The 20,869-nt window shown below is 51.3% G+C and overlaps 1 protein-coding gene across 7 annotated transcripts; it reads right to left on the minus strand.

The window, feature by feature from the left end:
- Positions 1-1,135: 1,135 nt before the first annotated feature.
- On the minus strand, positions 1,136-20,580 carry HDAC6 (histone deacetylase 6). Of its 7 annotated transcripts, none has more exons than XM_057718309.1 (29): positions 20,508-20,580; positions 19,360-19,479; positions 19,147-19,275; positions 18,923-19,011; positions 16,777-16,861; positions 16,640-16,680; positions 15,825-15,921; positions 15,596-15,693; positions 14,509-14,613; positions 14,316-14,384; positions 9,589-9,715; positions 9,427-9,492; positions 9,275-9,334; positions 9,107-9,196; positions 8,670-8,776; positions 8,514-8,581; positions 8,091-8,265; positions 7,823-7,951; positions 7,481-7,649; positions 7,032-7,165; positions 6,419-6,487; positions 6,117-6,309; positions 4,460-4,609; positions 2,985-3,159; positions 2,453-2,874; positions 2,266-2,370; positions 1,982-2,128; positions 1,757-1,885; positions 1,136-1,542 (listed from the first exon to the last, which is right to left on the minus strand). In XM_057718309.1, the coding sequence occupies exons 2-29, from the start codon at positions 19,447-19,449 to the stop codon at positions 1,474-1,476; spliced, it is 3,387 nt and encodes a 1,128-aa protein (XP_057574292.1). In that variant the 5' UTR covers positions 19,450-19,479; positions 20,508-20,580; the 3' UTR covers positions 1,136-1,473. The 7 variants fall into 7 exon arrangements, with proteins under 7 accessions (XP_057574292.1, XP_057574291.1, XP_057574293.1 ...); XM_057718308.1 differs by lacking the exon at positions 20,508-20,580 and adding an exon at positions 20,304-20,487; XM_057718310.1 differs by lacking the exon at positions 20,508-20,580 and adding an exon at positions 19,905-19,921.
- Between the last annotated feature and the right edge of the window lie 289 nt (positions 20,581-20,869).

The raw sequence follows: 20,869 nt of genomic DNA on the forward strand, positions 1-20,869 counted from the left end.
CCCCTGTCCCCCGCCCCCGGGTGAGTGCTGGGTCACTGACCGCCAGACCAGCGGGCGCAAAGGAGGTCTTTTTGGGGTGCGCTGTGAGTGCTGACCACCCCATGTGCCCCCTGAATCCTGCTGCACCTCTTCCTTACCTTATCCCCATCTGGGGCTTGATTTTGTGTTTTTAGTGTGTGGGAGGTGTGTCAGATTTTTGACCTGAGTGTCCAGACTTTGCAAAATGTTTTGTGAGGGCCTCTCTGAGGCCCTGGAGCTTGTGCTGCCTCAAGCGGGCTTTTTGGTAGCATGGAAGAGGGTTGCATTCAGTCCTGGAGGGAGAGAGTTGCAGAGGAGGGATTATTTTGTCAAGACAGAAAGAACCTAATTTGAGGTGGATGTGTGCCAAGCTGTAACATTTCTTAGACTCCCTTGCAGCTATGGCAGTAATGTGACACAATCCTGACCAATGAAATGTAAGCAGGGGTTGTGAAGCAAACAGAATCCTCCTCCAAAGAGGATGACTGAGCTGACCAGCAGCTGCCTTCCCCTTCCCCATTTTCCTCTTCCTGACTGGGTGGGGCTCTGTTGGTTATCTTGGGGTCACAGGGTGACCATGAAAAAAAGTCCAGGAAACCTCAGCCCAGACTCCTTTGAGTTTCCAAAGCAACTCTCATTATGTGGGAGAAATAAAACTCTCAAATTATCCTCCAATTCCCCACCCTTGGCCAGTAGTAGACACTCTTCCCCCCAGGAAGCTATCCATGACCACCAAATCTATGTTAAACCTGGACACCCTCCCTCCCCACCACCTCAATCAAGACAAAGACAGATGGGGGGCGGGGGGGGGCTGAGGCCTAATGAAGACACTTCATGATAGCTTTCTCACCTTCACAGCCCAGGGTATAGCTGGGACTGGCTGTGAGGCTCCTATTTCTAAGGCAGGGGCTCATTTTCTCACAGATTCCCACCATTTAATCTCTTATGGAGCCAGTCAAGCTGCCTGCTCTATTCCCAGTTAGTTTTGGGGGGCACTGGATGAGCAGGGGGTTGACCTGATAAAGACCCATACCCTCATTCCTTCATTACTCAACAGCCCTGTTGGCCAGGAGGGTGGGCTTCTTTACCCATCCAAGGTTAAAAGCTTTCTCCAGGTTTTGTAACAGCTTGTACTTTATTAGATGTGCAACCCTGCCATACCTGCCAATTGATCCCCCCTCCCTCTGAAGTATCATCTTTATATCAGGCCCCTCTTGGGGTCAGTGAACTGCCCCCCTTTCCTTCTGGGGCAGAGTAGATGGAGTCCTTTGAGCAGGCAGTGGCAGGGGGAGATCTATAACTGATTATTACAGTCCTCTTCATGAATATTTAAACTTAAATCAGTACCCTAGGGGAGTGGTAAAGGGTCTTCAGGATGGGATGGAACTTGGAATGAACTAAGGCTGGTCTTATCTTGGGCCTCAGAAGGTAGAGAAGAGGCACAAATTCTGGAATTTAGTGTGAGTGGGGGATGTCCTCCCCAAACTTGTTCTGGTAGACGATGTTCTTCACAGCTAGGAGAGCCTGAGGAGGAGGCAAGAGAGGAGAGGTAAGAGTGAGCACCCCTCTACCTCAGCCAGGAGGCTGCCCCTACTCCAGCCCTCAACCTCCCTGTCTCTTGGCCTATCCCACATGCAGAAGGGTCTCCATTCGCCCCTTACCCAATCACAAAAGGTGTGTGTGTGGAGGTGGGGAGTGTGAGTGAGTGCACACATTAGAGGGTCTGCCCAGGGCCTACCTCGTGGTGAACATAGGCCTGACAGTGGTAACACCAGGCAGACAGGTCGGCATAGCTGAGCACCAGCGGGTGTCCCGAGCTTTCATAGTGTCGGAGCATATGGGCATTGATGTAACGACCACAGTAGACCTGAGGATGGAGAGCGAGCGTTGGGTGGGGATTAGCACCCACCTGTAGTTTGCTCCTGGGCCAACCTCCACCCCATCCCCTTCCTTGGGTGCATACCTGATAGCAAGACAGACACACCCAGTTCTCCTGAGATGCTCCACAGTCCTGACAAGGTTGGGTCACATTCAGGCCTGCTTCAGGTATGGGGCGTATTGCCACCAAATGAGGACACCAGGGCAGTGGTGTTACAGCGTAAAACATGGCCTGGGGGTGGGTGACAGGCACTGAGTAAGGTAGGGACCCCATCTCCTCATTATAAGTTTCTATAGCACATGCTCCTAGGTGGAGGCACAAATGGATGTGAGAAGGAAGCCGCTGTTCTAGCCTCTGCCTGAGCTCACCTGGGCAGTACCAGCATGGTCTCCAATAACCTGCATCAGTACTAACTCATCCAAGTCCCGACCTCCAGCTGCCTCTCCCAGCAGCCCCTCCTCTTCTGGGGGCTCCTGTATGCAGAAAGATAGGAATTGTATCAGGAGGCCTGACTCTTGTCCCTTCTTCCCCCTACGTGGGTGTGGTGGCTCTTACCTGAGCCTTGTTGTCTATTTCCAAGGACTTGAGATTTCCAATCAGCTTGCTGGGGGATATCTTGGCTGTGACTGCTTGCACAGGTGGGGCTGGAGGAGTCTGGTTGTCAGTGCATGAAGGTGGGGGGCTTTGGATCACCTCAGCTCCCCCCACAGCCTCCTCCAAGGTGGTCTGGTCTAGTGTGGCATCCTCTGTGGCTGTCTCTGATGACTGGTCCTGAGTGAGCTCCATCACAGCTGTCTCTGATGCAGTCTCACCTGGAGTGGACTCTTTCACAGATATTGCCGACGTGGCCTTCCCCATGCCTGCCTCCAGAATGTTCTCTTCTGGCATGGTCATCCCCTTGGCTGACCCAGGATTGGCTGATTGGGGTGCCTTCTTGGTGATCAAAGAACTGGAGGCTCCTTCTTTATCTTCGGCCTCTGGAACCATGGGAGGGAGATCCTTGAGTGTGGATGCTACCCCTTCTCCCGCCTCTAATCCTTGCCCTCCCCTGAGCCCCCACTGCCCCCAGTTCCCCACACCCACTCACTTGTGACCCGAAAGCAGCGCCAGTATCTGCGATGCACTTGGATGGTCTCACTGATCGAGGCTAGGGCCCCTGACAGTGGGGGCCGCAGCAGGGTCAGCAGGGGTGGCGGGTCCCCAAGGAGCGAGCGGGTGCAGGCAGCCATGGACTCCGAGATGGATGTCAGGTTATAGCCACCCTTTGTTAAGGAAAAAAGGGAAAGGTATGATTGGAGGGGGGGGGTCCTCGTGGAATTTGGGAGACAAGATGTCCTGCCTCCCAGTCTCCCCTTGGGGTCCTGCAAGTATGGAGGGTGGATATTGGGGACAAGTAAGTAGAGCCCATATCTGTCAGGCAGTACCCACTCTCATTGAGGGGGATATATTGTGATGTAAAGTGCAAGTTAATAATAGCCACAACAACAACAGTGCTGACGGCAACATTAGTAAGAGCTGACGTTCATTAAGAGCTTGCGTGTGCTAGACCCTATTCTAAGCACTGAATCTTCACACACACATGTGCTGAACTGGTATAGGAACCTGCCTCCACAGTATGGGAACCCCTGGCCCCACTCATACAGAAGGCCCTGCCCTGCCCTGCCCTGCTCTGGTACAGGAACAACATTCTCTACATGAATCTCTAGCCTGACTTGGTATGGGAACCCCCTTTTCTCACACTCTATAGGAACCCCAGTCTCTGTCGTTTTTCCAGATAAAGAAACTAAGGCTCAGAGTGGTTAGATGACTTGTCTGAGGTCTTAACAGCTGGTAAGAGGCAGTGTTGAGGTTGGAACCTGGGCTACCTGAGGAAAGAGTCCATCACCTTGTCCCGCCACAAGCAGGCCTGGGCACACAGTGGAACATCTTACCAGCCAACTAATCTCCCTGTGACTTATTGTCCTCATCTGTGAAGGAGTAAAAATAACAGCACAGAAGGCTGCTGAGAGGGGAAACTAATGTATGAATAATGCATAATGAGACGAAGCTACAGCTCTTGTACAGGACTTACCATGTGCCAGGCCCCCGCCATGATTAGCCAGCCACATCTTCCAGACAAGGAAACTGAGGCACAGGGGGCACTGAGTAATTTACAAAAGGTCAGTGAATTTCCTTTGTCTCAGGATTTTGTTGGAAGTAGTTCAGGAAGAAGTAAAAAGTGAAGACTCTAGAGCCAGGCTGCCTGGGTTCAAGGTCTGGCTCTGCCATTACTAAATATGTGACCTCCGGCTAGTCACTACAGTTCTCTGTACCTCAGTTTCCCTGATCTTGAGAGGAAAACGAGGTCAGTAGACCTTTCCTCACAAGGCTGCTTTGTTAAGTAAATGCATTAACAATGCACGTAAAGTGCCAAGAAAAGTGTCTTGCACACAGTGAGTGCTCAATTAAAGTTGCTAATGCTGGTGTGGTTATTAATGCCCAGTGTGTGCCCACAACCCCAGGTGGGGACACCCAAGTCTTCCCGACCACCCTCCCACCACGGGAAGAGGAACTGAGAGTTACCTCCAGGATTAGGATAATGCGGCCATTGGCCAGGCCCATCAACAGGTGGGTGAGGTGGGCATAGCCCTCAGGCGACACTTGGTAGCCTCCCAGCGGGTCCCCCCGGGCAGCATCGAAGCCAGCTGAGACCAGCACCAGTTCCGGGTTAAACTGAGGCAGGGAGAGAAGAGACACCTGAGCATGGGGGTGGGGGTGGGGGGCATGGGCAGGCTGCAACTCAGGGAGACCAGAGACACAGACACAAGGACGAATGAAGACATGGAGATGCAATTGAGAGAGATGGAGACATGGGACCTGGAGCCTGGGAGACACAAAACCAGAGCCCTGAAAATAGGGAGGGGAGGACACAGAGACACAAGAGAGACTTAGAGACGTGGACACATCAGACACAGACTTAGAGACACGAGAAACAGAGATGTGGAGATGTGAGAAATGGACGGATGGGGACATGAAGCAGAGTTGTGAGATGTGGAGACTCATGTCAAGAGACGGTGATATAAGACAGAAAGACATGTCCTCATGTATGCACCCAAGGGTGAGACCAAGAGGCACAGGCTCCCCTCTCTGGGTCAAACATGAGACACATGTAACAATACAGGGTTTTATACACACAATGCCAAAGAGAGGTGCACACATGCTTCCATCACAGAAGATGACAATGCAAGTGCCACACACAAAAGATAGCTGCATACAGTCACACCCCCCCACACACAATCAGACAGTCTCACACAGACCAGACTATACATGGTACTGGTTACACGCGTGTACACAGTTTCTCAGAGGGAACAGGAATCCACAGCTACCCCTGCACAGACACAATCATACACATGCCACCACCACAGTCACAACAGCCATACATTCTGTGGCACCCACAGGAGGTGGTCGCCTGGCACAGGGTCACAGACACTATTTCACAGAGTTATACACACACACACAGAGTCACAGCCAACTGTGCACAATCAGACACACACACATGTGAACACACATCTGCACAGAGGTCACAGAGATGGCACTCACTTTCATCCACCCTCAGAGTTAGTCACGCACACACGATCTGCCACAGACACACATAGTTTACACACGGAGAAGGCAGTTACCTACGGCCACACACGCAGAGTCAGGCAAATATATATAGGCCACAGGAGAGAGAGATGACTGTCACACATAGCCTCCCACGTGCAGAAAGTCACACACTGGCTGTCACCGAGAGAGAGCAGGGTGCAGTGACACACAATATCACACCCATCACCCAGAGCGATGGTGGTGACAAACAGCTACCCGTGCAGTTTCACATGGGCTCCAACCCCTCCCCACCCTGCATGTGCAGCACCACAGAGATGGCAGTCACATGGGGCCACCATCACACACAGACAGGCCCTACTGATGGTGTACACACAATCCACGGACACAACCAGGCACACCCCCAGCCAAGACCACCTCCGCACACTCAGAAGTCCTCACAGTTACACACAGAAAGCAGTCACATACGGCAACTGCACAGGCATACCCAAAGGCCATCACAGAGTCACATCCCCTCCCCCAAAGGCATCACAACAGCCACCCACAGGTCCTCTCACAGGATCGGTCACCCGGAAGTCAGAAACATGCATGCCTGCTGCCACCCACACAGCCCTGTTGCATGCGTCCTGAAGCGTACCTCATAGGCAACGGGAAGGACCAGACGATGCCAGGCAGCCAGGTAGTCGGCATCACCTATGCGGGGCCCATTCCAGGCCACGTTGATGGTGAAGCCCGTGCCTGCAGCCTGACCTATCTGGCTGCTGGCGCCCTTGTCACCCATAGGAAAGAAGGTGCCATGATCATAGCGGTGCAGGGAAATGTACAGCACGCTGCGGGGACAGGGTGGGAAGGGGAGACGTGGCTGGTGAGCGAGGCACTCCGGAGGCATGGTCTGCCCACCTTCCTGACCACACCCCACCCCCTGCCCCAGCCCCTCACCTGGGGTCCTCCTCAAATATGTGCTGAGTTCCATTGCCGTGATGGATATCCCAGTCCACGATCAGGATCCTGAGGAGGGGACAGCTTCTCAGTTACCCCAGGACACTTGCCCCCTGAGGGAGGGCAGGGGCTAGACCCCTGGAGTCGGTATGCAGGGGCATTTATTGTGGGTGGCAGGACCCTGGGTCCCTGGGGAAAGTGCGGGGTGGCAGGCTTGTGGGTCCTATCAGAGTCCTAAGGGCTTCAATGTGGGCCTGAGCAAGTGCTCAGGGCCAGATCCTGAGCCTTGTGTGGGGAAGTGCCAGGGGCTGGATTGTGGGTCTTTTGAAGTCAGCACCAGAGGTTGGACGCTGAGTTCTGTTGGGATAGCCATCAGGGGCCAGAAATTCTGGAGAAGGAGACCCTGGATTCTGTTTTATAAGCACCTGGGTGTCACAATCTGGGAATCCTATCTGGGTAAGCACTGAGAGGCTAGATCCTCAGTCCTTTTCTGGAAGTGCTGGGCAATTGAATTCTTGGGTGGTTCTGGGTAACTTTGGGGGCTGCACTGTGGTCCTGCTGAGTAGGGGGCCTGCTGAGTAAGCAGCAGGCAGTGGGGGCAGGGAGCCCTCACCGCAGCGCATGCCCACTGATGGCCTGGGCATGGCGAGCAGCCACAGCCACGGAGTTGAAAAAGCAAAACCCGCAAGCAGCATCGCGCTCTGCATGGTGGCCTGGGGGACGTACCACAGCAATGCCATTCAAAACCTGGGGGAGGGGCAAGGAGCAAAGATTAGACCACCCACCCTCCCCACCTTCCCTTCCCTTTCCTCTCCTCTTCCCTCTCTCCTGTCCCACTACTTCCCCACCAGCTGCTAGGGGCCCCCAGCCCTGTAGCCCTCATCCCTCTGGGTGCACTTCCCCGTGAGCAAGGCCTCTGGTGAGCGGGGATCCCCTCCCATTGCAGACTGCTCCCCACGCCCCCTTTCCTCAAGCCTGGCCCAACTCTCAGAGCCACCTCTTTCCCCACCCCCAGGACTTCCTCTCCTGGAGCCCAAGGTCCCCTCCCCAAAGTGCAGGCACCTCTCCCGCCAGCACAGCCTCCACCAAGCGGCAGGCGGCGCCAGCAGCCAGCTGTGCACAGGCAAAGGTGCTGGGGCAGATGTAAATGGAGTCATAGTTGGCGCCCTCGCGGTACAGCTCCCGGCTCTTCATCTTCTCCGTGGCCCGCAGACGATCCACGTGCTCAGCACTAGAGGCACAGAGGTAGCACTCGAGGGGTCAGCCAGGTAACTCTGTCCCCTCCATGTCCTCTCCCCTGTCTTGCAGCGGCTCCGTGTATTGGAGAGGCAAGCCCAGGCTCCAGCCCCCAGGGCGGCTCGCATACCCTGAGGCCCCATCCCACCCCAGCCACAGGGATCTGACCTGTGGCAGGCGAGCAACTCGGTGTCGGTGACAGGACGTGCAGGCAGGGCGAGACAGCGCCTGACAAGGCCGAGCTCCTCCAGGTGGTGCATGATATGCTGGATGCGCTGAGGTGTCTCAGGGTGGTGGCTAAGAGTGGGGGAAGAAGAGGCAGGGCTTGATGCTTGAAGCGGGGGTGGGGGCTGTGTGTGGTGGGGTGGTGTGTGTGTGTGTGCGCGCGAGTGTGCGCCTCCCCCCTCCCGCTTAGCCCAGCTCTCTGATTGCACACTTGTCCCACAAGTTGTAGTGATCCATCATCTGTCGGTCATAGACCAGCCCTGTGCGAGTCTGCACCACCGGCCAAGTCAAGACTGGGAGCTCAGGGGCCAGCCATGGTCCCTCCTCCTCCTCCATCTCTTCCACATTGTTCCCCTCCACAGTGTCCTCTTCATCCAGGGTTTCGGCTGCAACAGGAGGCTACAGTTACCCTACTCCTTCTCCCCTACCCTGGATCACCATAATACCCTGGAACTCAGTTTACCTGAACCTAAAAAGGGGTGGGAGGCCTGAAACCAGGGCCCAGTGAGAGAGAGGGCCTGACGCTCCCCCACCAAGGCAGCCTAGGAAAGTCAGGGTGGGGTCTGGAAGAGAGTCTCCTCCCACAGCTTATTCCCTGCCCAACCCCCCACCCCTTGCACTCCCTGCCACCTACCTGATCTCACAAGGACCTCCCAGAAGGGCTCGAGGGCTCTCAGAGCACAGGAGAGCGACGCCTGAGCACTGGAGGGCAAGGGAGGGGAAAATGTGGCCAACGGCCCCTGAGTGGGCAGTGAGGGGCCTACTTCTTCCCCCCTCCACCTGAGCTCACCTCCGGCAGGGCACGCCAGGGAACTCCAGCATAGGGCAAGGGTCTCCCAGGAGGGTGTGGAGCGAGGCGCTGACACCCTCAGCCAGGGAGCGGAGGTTGTAGCCACCCTGGGAGAAGGAATTCACATGAGGGAGGGCAGGAAAGAACCGGATGTTACCAGACCAAGAGCAGTAATGAGTGCTGGCTGCATGTCCAGCGTCAAGGCATTTGAAGTGTGACTCCACTTCATTTGCTGGACAGTAAATTTTATGACGTGATTACACCATTGTGATGCTCATTTCACCTAAGGAAAGCTGAGGCACAAAGAAGTTGAGTGACTTAGGTGAGCCTGTCCAGCTAGTAAGTGGAAATGCTGGGACAGGAACTCCTGCCTGACTTGAAAGTTGTTCTTACCTCTTCCAGGATCCACGGGCTGAGAGAGGAAGTGAGTCACTCACCTCCAGTGAGAGGATCAGCTTGCCTCCTGCCAGACCCATGAGCAGATGGGTGAGCTGGGCAAACCCTGCTGGAGTGGCGGCCATCTCGCCCTGGGGGGACACAGAGGGTCAGCCTGGTTCTATGCGGCCCCCTTCTGCCCTCCTGCCATCCCAGTGCACCTGCCTTACCTTGGGGTCCCCTTGGAGGGCGTCAAATCCAGCAGCTACCAAGACCAGCTGGGGCTGGAACTGAAGGGGGAAGGAACCACATGAGGCCACCTACCCTCATGGCCCTTCCCTCAACATCGCCTCTGCCCCAACACACCCCAGACCTCCAGGACCTCAAGGGCAACTGGCAGCAGGACATGCAGGAAAGCGGCGATGTAGTCGGCATCTCGCATTCCCACCTGCAGACAGGGAGGTGTGATGGGGACATCCTGCCATCTGCCCTGAAGGGCAGGGGCAGGCCTCACTTTGGGGGCAAAGGGTGGGCAGACACTGACCTTGTTCCAAGGCACATTGATGGTGTATCCCTGGCCTTGGCCAAAACCTGTGGTAGACCAGTCAGAGGCCTTAAGGTGGGGCCAGAACCGACCTTGCTCGTAGCGGTGGATGGAGAAATAGAGGACGCTAGAGGCAGAGAAAAAAAAAGAGGTGAGGGTTGAGGAGAGAGTCATTCCCCCCCAGAAACCCCTAACCCACAGCTACCACAGTTTACTCAACCACTCATTCATTCTCTCATTAATTTCCCCATGAATTCTTTAATTCATACATTCATTCGTTCTTCCACTCAGTTGCCAACTTATTAATCCTCTCATGCATTCTTCCATTTATTTATCCATTAACTCACTCACTCATTCATTTGGGTTCTTACTGAAATTCCTCCCTTAGCAAACATTGCTGATCCTCTCAGTGCGCACGCAGTTCTAGCTCTGAGACCCTGAGAGCTATCAGGTCTATCCCAGCCCCTAGGGCTCCTGGACCCCATGGGGGACTCTAGATCATGCCTGCCCACCCACTGGCTCCTGTGACCAAGATAGTGACAGCAGGACAAACCCTGTGACACTGGAGGCCCACAGGGGCATGTGGCTCTTAGCTGGCAGGAGCCAGCTGAGGCTGGAAAGAATGCCAGGCAGGGCTAGTGAGCTTAGTATTTTCCATGAAGGAAGTGGGAGACTCAGGGGCTAGGGGTTAGGAGGGGTGGGACTTGGTTCTATATGTGGAGCTGGAGTGGGGATGCTGGCTGGGGCTCTATGATGCCAGTGAGGGGACAATTCTTTCTCTCCAATACCTTACAGGCCACGTCTACTACCTCCTCTATTTTCTAGGTGAGAAACTGAGCACTCAGAGCAGTGAGGGGGACTGACACAGAACAGATACTGAAAAGACACACCGGTATGGTATATTCTGATAGTAATAAGCCAGTGGGAGGGGTTGATTCTGACTGAGGTGATCAAAATGAATAATCTCTCATCCATGCTTCCATCCATCTGTTCATCCACCCCCTGCCTTGTTCCAGAAAGGATTTAAGGCAGCATTTTTCCCCTTTTTTAGGGAAATGCAAGAAATAGTGGTAAGCAATGAATCTAGACAAACTTAATAGTCACATTTTAGTAAATGTTGATAATGTAGTTGTGAAATTAAATGCAATTGGTATACAAGGATTTTAGAAATTGAAGAAAACTATCTTGGAATTGGGGGATAAAGTCCATGTGAAAGCTCTGGTTTTGAGTAGATGGAGGATGATTTACTTTTGACTCTGACAGATAAACATACGGTAGAAAATAAATATTATCATTGGGGAAAGAAAGGAATAAAGAAAAGATCTGAAGAAAGTCCACCCAACAAAAGAGCCACCAAATCAACAAACAGAAGAACTAACACCCAAGGAAATTAAATTTATAAAGTAAGTAGAGGAGATTTTAAAATAAATTCAACTGACTTCCAGTAAAAGAATGGTGGACTGATAGCACAGGTTTACCTCCTCATTCTCCTACAATCCTAGTCAAAAGATAGTAATTTTAAACAAGTATCAACTCAGGAAGACAGAAGGTGGGAGAAAGGATGTTAGATAATTAGACACTTCAACAAATCTCTGGAAAGTAGTCTAAGGCTACAGGGGTCCCAGTGGGCCCTCTCCCATGCTGAACAGATTGGGACAATCTGAGGTTTCCCTTCTGGAGAAGTCAAGCACAGACCAGGTCAATGCACACAAAATCAATTCTGAATAGCCAATTTACTGAATAACCAACTCACTAAATTAACTTGTTCCCTTTAACTGCTAAGCTTTAGTTTACTAAAAGAATTCTTAACTTTCTTAGGCATAATAAGAATTCCTTAATATTCCTAATATCATTAATATTAAGGAATATTAACAATAATATAATATTATTAATAACTATTAATTATATATTAATAATGTATCAATTTATTATTATTAATATTGCTTAATATCATTCTGTTTTAATAAGTGCATTGGAGGCAACAGCTGTGTTATTTTTTGGATATATGACTATATGCATAGATAGGAAGAATTGTGAATTCAATGCATTCTTCCTTATGAATAAAAATGTATAAATGAAAAAAAATCTATCCATGACCTTCAATCTCCTAGCTCCCCATCTCTCAATCTCTTAACCCCATCAGGTGGGCCTGGGTGGAGACAAATTGGATAGTCCTTAAAATAATATTATGAATACAAAGAGAACAAGTAAACTAAAGCTTAGTAGAGCATAAACACAGAGAGGAAGTGCTCTTGGAGCTTAAAAAAAACGCATAAATACACAATTCAACAGAAGGACTGGAAGGTAAAGTTGAGGATATCTCCCAGGCCCCAGAGCAAAAGGAAAAAGAGACAGAAAACATGAGACAAAAAGTAAGAGACAGGGGCTTCCCTGGTGGCGCAGTGGTTAAGAATCTGCCTGCCGGGACTTCCTAGGTGGCGCAGTGGCTAAGAATCCGCCTGCCAATGCAGGGGACATGGGTTTGATCCCTGCTCCAGGAAGATCCCACATGCTGAGGAGCAACTAAGGCTGTGAGCCACAACTATTCAGCCCGTGTGCCGCAACTACTGAAGCCCACATGCCTAGAGCCTGTGCTCCGCAACAAGAGAAGCCACTGCAGTGAGGAGCCCACACACCACAATGAAGAGTAGCCTCTGGACGCCGCAGCTAGAGAAAGCCTGTGTGCAGCAACGAAGACCCAACACAGCCAATAAATAAATAAATAAATAAATTTATTTATTTAAAATAAAAAAAAAGAATCTGCCTGCCAATGTAAGGGACATGGGTTTGATCCCTGGTCCGGGAAGATCCCACATGCCACAGAGCAACTAAGCCCATGCGCCACAACTACTGAACCTGTGCTCTAGAGCCTGTGAGCCACAACTACTGAGCCCATGGGCCTCAACTACTTAAGCCCATACACCTAGAGCCCATGGTCCGCAACAAGAGAAGCCACCGCAATGAGAAGCCTGTGCACCACAATGAAGAGTAGCCCCCATTCTCTGCAACTAGAGAAAGCCCACATGCAGCAACAAAGACCCAATGCAGCCAATAAATAAAAAAAATAAATAAATAAATTTATTAAAAAATAAAAAGTAAGAGACACAGAGGATCAACCCAGGAAGTCTAACATCTGAGTAACAGACCAGAGAGGACACAGTAGAAGAAATCATCAACAATCTAGTAGAAGAAAACTGAAGATTTATTTTTTTTATTTTTTTATTGGCACACGGGCTTAGTTGCTCCGCGGCATGTGGGATCTTCCCGGAGCAGGGATCAAACTCATGTCCTCTGCATGGGCAGGCAGACTCCCAACCACTGCGCCACCTAGGAAGCCCCAAAACTGAAGATTTAAGAAGGCATTTGTCTTCAGATGTAAAATGTCTACCACTGGTAAGCAGTATGAGGGGCAAAGTGAAAATTCAGAATGCCAGGCATAAAGAGAAGAATCTAAAACCTTCCAGAGAGGAAAATATACTGAAAAGGAATGAAAATCAGACTGACACCTACACATCTGTCAGCAACACTGAATGGTGGAAAATAATAAAGTAATGTCTGGAGAACAAACAACCTAGATTAGATAATGGGCCACAGGAGCTCAGGAACCATGGGACAAAGAATTTATGCAGTCAATTCAATAAAGGCTGGATAAAACAACTATTTAGTAGTGTCTGCAAGAAGGGTAAGGTGGTTCTCTTTCTGGAGGGATGTCTGGCAATAGATCCTAGACTTTAAAGCACACTGACCCTCTGATGAGTTGGAAATATACCCTACAGATATACTCAGAGGAATGAGTTAGAAATTTATCCTACAGATATACTCAGAGGAGTATTAAATTATATATTTACCTGACTATTCACTGTAGAATTATCTTTATAGCAAAGACTGGGAAGACCTATAAATGTCCTGGGGTTAAATGACCAAAGGTACAGCCATATAGTGGAACACTGTACAGCCCTTACAAAGAACGAGATGTTTTTCAGAGGCACTAACATGGAGAGGTGTCCACACCATACTGTTAAATGCAAAAAGCAAGCTGCTGAAGAAAATGTAGTGGTAGTATGTTAATAATAAGAATAATGATGAATATTCATACATCTACAGGAAAAATTCTGTAAGGATCTAACTTAAACTATCAAGTTACTTCTGAGGTGATGGGGATTACAGGAGACTCACTGCTTTAGACATTTTGGTATTTAATTTGTTTGTTTGTTTGTGTTTTGGCTGTGCCACGCGGCTTGCAGGATCACAGTTCCCCCATCAGGGACTGAACCCTGACAGTGGCAGTTAAAGCCCAGAATCCTCACCGCTACGTCACCAGGGAACTAACTACCTTTAATTTTTTAAAGAAACAAAATTTGCAGTATTGTCATAATCGGAAAACATAAAGTAGTAATTTGAGGTTCATTCCAGCTCCAGGGTAAATTGGTGAACGAGATCTCCAAATATTTGTAGGCTCAAATCTCATCTCTTTAACTTCTTCTCTGTATGACCTCTTAACTTGTAAGTCTCAGTTCCCCGATCTGTAAAATGGGGAACCCAACAGTCCCTGCCTCAGAGTGAAATTAAGAGACAGCAGACACACAGAGGGCAGTACTGAGCCTGTTCCCAGGGCAGGTCTAAAGAATGTGAATGCTTTCCCTTCCCTCCCGGGCCCCTTCTGGTTGGGACTGTAAAGGTAGGGGGTGGCTGGGAGTCTAGCATCTAGGGTGGTACTCCGGGCATACCTGGGGTCTTGATCAAAGGTGAACTGTGTCCCTTGACCATGGTGCACATCCCAATCCACAATAAGGACCCTGTGAGTGGGAGAGATGGGGGCACTATGTAAGAAGATCAAGGAGCATATGGGGGAAGTGCCAAGACCAGGATACCCCACCTCGCACCACCCTCATCACACCCGCACTGCTGCTTGCTGCTGACCTCTGAATGCCATGCTTCTGTTGAGCATAGCGGGCAGCCACCGCCACATGGTTGAACATGCAATACCCATCCATAAGACTGTGCTGGGCGTGGTGTCCAGGAGGCCTGGGCAGGGCAGGGAAGGCCACAGATTGCTGGTGGTGAGGGGGTCCTCCTCTGCAGAGATGGACTCTTCCCTGCTCTCTAATCCTGGACCACCAATTCCCCCAGTGCAAATGCCTGCACATCTGCCAGGAATTGGGGCCCTCAGACCCTCACCCCCAGTCTATTCTTCTCTCTCCAAAGGAAATTTGATAATGCTCATTAAAATGATCAATGCATACACCCTCATACCAAGTCCTTCTGCTCCAGGGGACTTAGTCCACAACCTATATAACAAAAAGGGTGAAATAACATGTTTATAAATGGATGATATTTGCTGCAGCATTTTTTGGAAACAGCAAATGATTGGAGAGAACCAAAATGCCCAATGGTAGGGGGCTGGTTAACTTACTGTGCATTTGTATAATGGCATTCTACATGGGCCTAGGCTATACACTGTTAAGAGAAAAGCTTTTCAAGATATATTAAGTGAAAAATGCATGATAAAGGGAGTATGTCAAGTCCTACCATAATCTGTGGCTGAAAAAGGGGAGGTAGGAGAAAAGCTACATCTTCTGCGTTTCATCACTTCTGGGATGCCAATGATGATAAGATGTACTGTGATTTTACATGCCAATGACAAAGCAGAAAATGCTGCCAAAGGAAGTCTGAGACACCATTGTTTATAAGATGCATCTGGATTTCAAGATGTTACAAATATGAAAAAATATACATCTTAGAATCAACAAAATATGGTCTTTATTCCATGAATGGTGCAGACCATTTCTGGGAGGACACATGAGTCATTGGTTACAGTGACTACTTCAAGGAGAGGAAGCAGGTGTCTGGAGATGGGGGTGGGGAGGACTTTTACTTGTCCCTGACCCCCAACCTTTTTTAACATTTTATTCTTGAACCATGTGAATATATTACCCATCCCATTACCTTTTACATTTGAGAAAGGATTTTTTTTAAATGTAAAAAGCCTAATGCTAGTGGGTCCTACCTGACGATGGCCATGCCGTTCCGGATCTCAGCCCCTAGGACTGCATCCACCAGCCTGAGGACGGAGCCTGAGGCCAGGCAGGCGCAGGTGTATGAGTTCTGGAGAGACAGTGGGGAGCCAGAGAGGGAGTGAGGGAGAGAGCAGCCCTGTCCACCAAGGTGGGGTGGATGTGGGGATGGGGGACCCCAGGATTGCCACCACCCTGTGCCCTCATAGTTCTCATCCATACCGGATGCAGATAAACTGAGTCATAGGTATCTGCTAGGACGCGAAGATCCCCCTCATTCATGTACTGGGTCGACTCCATCAGATCAATGTATTCTAGACTGGGTACATAGATGCAGGATGGGATTCAGGGGCCCGCCTCCCTCCCTGGCCCTGAACCAGGGTCCTATTCCCTTCTCAGCTGAGTCCTCCATGCACCAAATCCCTGGACAAGTCAGGCCTCCTCAACTGTCAATTTGGGGACTAGCTGGGATATAGCATACCATCTCTGCTTCTTCCCCAGCCTGCCTCATTTCCAGTAATATCCCTTGCCTTCTGCTCTGGCCACACCAAATCCTACCTCCAGATCTTTGACCAGACAGTTCTAGCTGTCTGCACCTTCCTTTCCTCAGCCTTCTTCTTCATCGGACTCATACTTTTTCTCCTCTTAAAGCTCAGCTCTGCCAAGCTAACTTTCCTTGAGCCATACCACATCAGGCCTCTTACTCTGGGTTCCTTCAGACCCTTGGAGGAAGCCCCAATCACTCTGTCCATATATCCATCATCTGTTTACACATCAGATTATAATAACAAAAAGAGCTCATCAGGGACTGATGATATGTCAGGTACCATTCTAAGCACCTGACATATATCTAACCCTCCTAAGGAGCTTATGTTTACTAGCCCAGAAGTTACAGGTGATGACACTGAGATTCAGAGAGGCTCAGTGATTTGCCCAAGACCACACAGCCCATGACATTCCCTCCCAAAGCATCTGGCCTGCCCTGGTTGGCCCAGGGCAGCCTCCTCCCCATCCCTACAAGGCTCCCAAGCCTTCACCTGTGAACCAACATCAGCTCCTCCTTTTCAGCAAATCGGGCCTGGGGAGACATAAGGAATAAAGGGCCAAGGCTCTGGCTGTGCCCAGGTCCCACCAGCTGCTGCCCTCTGCCCAGGATGTCGGCTGGGGAACTCACCTGAAAGGACACACAGCGATCCACAAGGCCCTCCTGGATCAGCTGCTCCTTGATGGCATGGAGCCGCTCAGGGCCTTCAGGGAAGCTGGGTTAACAGAGATACAGATATAGATACAGATACATGACACTGGTGAGCACCACATCTGCTTCTGCACAGCTTTCCCATCCACCCTTCCACAGCTGCTGACGCATGAAATTTTAGAGTCATCCCTGGCGCCTATTGGCTCCATTCTCACAATATATCCAGAGCCTGGCCCTCTCCTATCACCCCCACTGCTGCTACCATAACCTCTCACCTGGGCTATTGCACTCAGCTGGCCTCCTGGCTTCTGGCCTTGCTCCCCCAACAGTCTTTTCTCTGCACAGCAGCCCAGACGTTGGTTAAAATTCAAATCAGGTCACATCCCTCCTCTACTCAAAACCTTCTCCTGGCTCCCATCTCACTCAGGGTAAAAGCCAAAGTCCTCCCCATGCCCCAGAAGGCCCTTGACAATCTGCCTCATCGCCTCTCTGACCTCAATCTCCTACTGCTCTTCTCCTCACTCTGCTTCTCCTACACTGGGCTCCTTCCTGTTCTTCAATCAAACCAAGTACGTTTCCGCTAGCTCTTCTGCCTGCCCAGGACAATCTTCTCCCAGATGTCTCCATAGCTCACTCCCTCACCTCCTTCAGATCCTGCTCAGATAGTGAGCCCTTCCCTGATCATCGTATTTAAAACTGAAGAGTCCCCTCTACTCCACTTTCTGCTACTCTCCCTCCCACTTCAGTGTTTCTCCACAGCACTTCTCTTTCTAACACACTTTATCATTCACTTTTTGTTTGTTTACTGTCTGTCTCTCTTCTCTAAAATGTAATATCCACGAAGGCAGGAGTTTTGTTTGTTTTGTGTACTGCCTGCCCCCAGCGCCTCAGATGGTAGATATGTATTCGATAATGAAGCCTTTTGCCATCCTGAGTCTTCCATTGGGATAGGAGAGATAGATACTAAACTGGTAAACACATAAGTATAATAATGGACAAACAATGGCATGGGCTAGGAATATCTTGAAGCTCAGGTGTGGGGGAAGGGGAGTGGCTAAGCAAAGCCCTCTCGGAGGGTCTCCTTGAGATGTGAATGTTAACTGGGAGAGAAGAAGGTGGAAATGAATCTCTGGAAAAGGGACTGGCCAGGGCAAACACCTGAGATGAGAGAGTGCCTGGCATGTTGGAAGAACAGCAAGAGGAACAGTGTGCGTGAAGTGAAGCGTGGTGAATGAGGGGGAGGATTGGCTGCTGAGGTCACCAAGGTGACATGGAGCCAGATCACGTGGAACCTTAGAGGCCAGGATGGAGAATCTGAACTCTACCCTCAGGGCCATACTCTGCCCTTGAAAGACTTTAAGAGAGAGAACCTCATCTTGTACATATTTTTTTTTTTTTTTTTGGCGCACGGGCTTAGTTCCTCCATGGCATGTGGGATCTTCCTGGAGCAGGGATCGAACTCGTGTCCTCTGCATTGGCAGGTGGATTCCCAACCACTGCACCACCTAGGAAGCCCCTGTACATATTTTTTTACACTGTTGTGTGAAGAACAGGCAGCTGGGGTGAGGATGGAAACAAGGAGACCTCAGTAAGTCTAGGTGAGTGATTGATGGTGGTGGCAGTGGAGGCGGCAAGGAGAGGTCAGATACTGGATACATTTCAAACACAGAGCCAGAATAATTTGGTGATGGATTGTAATGTGTGACCAAATGGGAAGTGTAATTCTTCTGTTTTAGCACACACATCCCTTAGGAAGTTTTCTTGGAACCCTGGATACTAGTCTAGGGTCCTCTATCAAACAGTCTTGGAAGCCCTGGTCTTAGGTCCTCCTTCATTAAACACCTCACACTGGTGATTGCTGTTTAGTGACCTGCTCTCCTGCTCACCTGTCAGCTCCCTGTCTGTCTTGTCTGACACATCTGTACCACCATCTCCGGCACACAGAAGGCACTCAATAAATGTTTGTTAGCTAAATGAAAACAACCCATTCAAGCCTGAACCCCGTCTCCCTAAATCATCTGCTTCTAGTCTCTAGGCTAGAGTAAGACAGGATTTATTCTTGCTAATGGGATCTAAGTGTATGTATTTTTGTGGTTTGGGTATGGCCTGGAGGAGCCAGCCTCACCTGTCATCCCAGAGGCAATGGAATTCATTTAGCTGCTCATCGACCACCAAGCCAGTGCCAGACAATGTCCTGGCCTCCGGGCTCAGATTCTGCAAGGAAAAAAAATGGGAAAGACTGATGCATTGAGGGCCTGAGTCAGAGGGGACATCCCACACTGTCCAGGATGGAGAACCTCAGAGTTTTGATTGTCACAGGAGATTAAATTACAGCCAGGCCCCTCTCACCAGCCCTTGCAGCCCCACGACTAGGTCTTGCTCGGCTTCTTGACTAAGCTTCTTCATTCTGCCTTTCTTCTTTACCTCCGCTAGATTAGGGCTGGAGCGGAGAGCGGCAACCTTTTTAACACCTCGCTTCTGCCAAACAGAGAGAAGGGTCAGAGTCCAATGCACGGCCCGATACTCCCCCTCCCCCTCATCAAGGCAGGTCTGGGGCCTCACCGAGGTGACGCTGGAGTCGTGGGGCGGGGAGTGGGGACTGTGCCTACTCCGCTGCCTGGTTGTGGTGGAATCCTGGCCGGTGGAGGACATGGCTGGGGAGACTTCACCCCTGACGCGGTCCTGTGATGTGGGGGGGGAGGTAACTGTGAAGGGGCCAGAACGCCCTTAAGACCCCACATCCCAGCCCCTTCCCAGGCCCCGCCCCCTACGCTAGTCTCTATCCCTTAAACAGTCTATTCCCCACCGCCTTCTAAACTCCGCCTCTCAAGGCTCTCTCCCAGCAACGGCGGTGTCCATTCTACCTGGTCCCGCCCATTTCACTAGGCCCCACCCCTTTAACACTATTCTTTCTCTTTTCAAAGTCTTGTCCTTTCACAGAGCTATCAAGCCCTGGCTCAGTCCGTTCCAGAGCCTGCCCTTTCCAGTTAATCACCGCCCCTTCCGCAGCCCCATTCCCAGACCCTTTCATTCCTCAAAGCCTCGCCCAGACCCCACCCCTTCGCAAACCTGCCCTTTCCAGCCAGTCTCCCGGGATAATCACCCACCCTTTCACTCAGCCAGACCCAGCCCCGGCCCCGACTCCACCCTTAACGATACGCTTAACTCCACCCCTTATCGGGCCGCACCGGCACCTTCAACTTGGCTAGATCCCGCCCCTAACGTTTCAAAGAGCCCAGCTCCTCAGGGGACTGCCTCTTTCCTTCCACCAGGCCCACCCCCTTCCTAGGCCCAACCCCTAATACTTTATCAAGTCCCTTCAGCCAGTTCCGAGCCGCCTCCCGCTAGCCTCTCCTCCTTCCCGCCCGGGAGCAGCCCCTCTCTCAAACTCCGCCCTTGGCTCACGCCTCCAAATTCCCGGCGACCTATGGGGCCGCGGGTGCCTGAGCGCCTCTTTTCCGTTGGGCCGGGTCTCTCTACAGCCCGCCCCGATCCCGCGAACTCACAAACGGCGGGTCGTTGCGTCAGCGCGCGACGCGGGCCGTGCTGCGCCTGCGTAAAGCGCGCGCCGGTGGTTCGACGAGGCGCTCGGGCTCAAGTTCGCCCCTCCCCCAACCGCCGCCGCTGTAGTCCCGGCGGCCACCGCCGCCGCCGTCCCTCTGTCCCTGTCCAGTTACCCCAGGAGCCCTCCGGACCCGCGCCAACTGTACCGTGCGATGACTCAAGAGTGCAAGCAAACAAGCAAGGGCGTTGGGAAGGGGCGTCTTCTCTCCTCTCAGTGGCTTCCCGCGCGACGCGCCGTGATGACGTAGCGAGGGCGGGCTGGTGGTTGGGCCTGGAGCGCGGTGGAAACTGGACAGGGCGGCCAAAGTGGGAGTGGTGGTGATGATAAATGTGGGGATTTTCTGAGTTCGTATTCACTAAGGTGGTACACAGGAAGCACTCACCAAATGTTAGCTATTAGTATTCTGCCGCGAAAATGAATGTTGGAGCGGAAGGAGTCTTAGTAGAGGCAAATAATTGTGATGATAGCAAGTTTTATGGGAAGGGCATTGTGGTGAGCCACAGTTCT

This window comes from Hippopotamus amphibius, chromosome X (assembly GCF_030028045.1).
Source record: "Hippopotamus amphibius kiboko isolate mHipAmp2 chromosome X, mHipAmp2.hap2, whole genome shotgun sequence".
NCBI lineage: Eukaryota > Metazoa > Chordata > Mammalia > Artiodactyla > Hippopotamidae > Hippopotamus > Hippopotamus amphibius.

Excerpts from the sequence above, each read along its gene's own strand:
- HDAC6 (XM_057718307.1), bottom strand. The coding sequence starts at position 19,449 with ATGTCCTCCACCGGCCAGGATTCCACCACAACCAGGCAGCGGAGTAGG. Across the intron at positions 16,681-16,776 it reads ATCGCTGTGTGTCCTTTCAG|GCCCGATTTGCTGAAAAGGA; the intron begins GTGAGTTCCCCA and ends ATGTCTCCCCAG. Across the intron at positions 1,543-1,756 it reads AGGCCTATGTTCACCACGAG|GCTCTCCTAGCTGTGAAGAA; the intron begins GTAGGCCCTGGG and ends CCTCCTCCTCAG.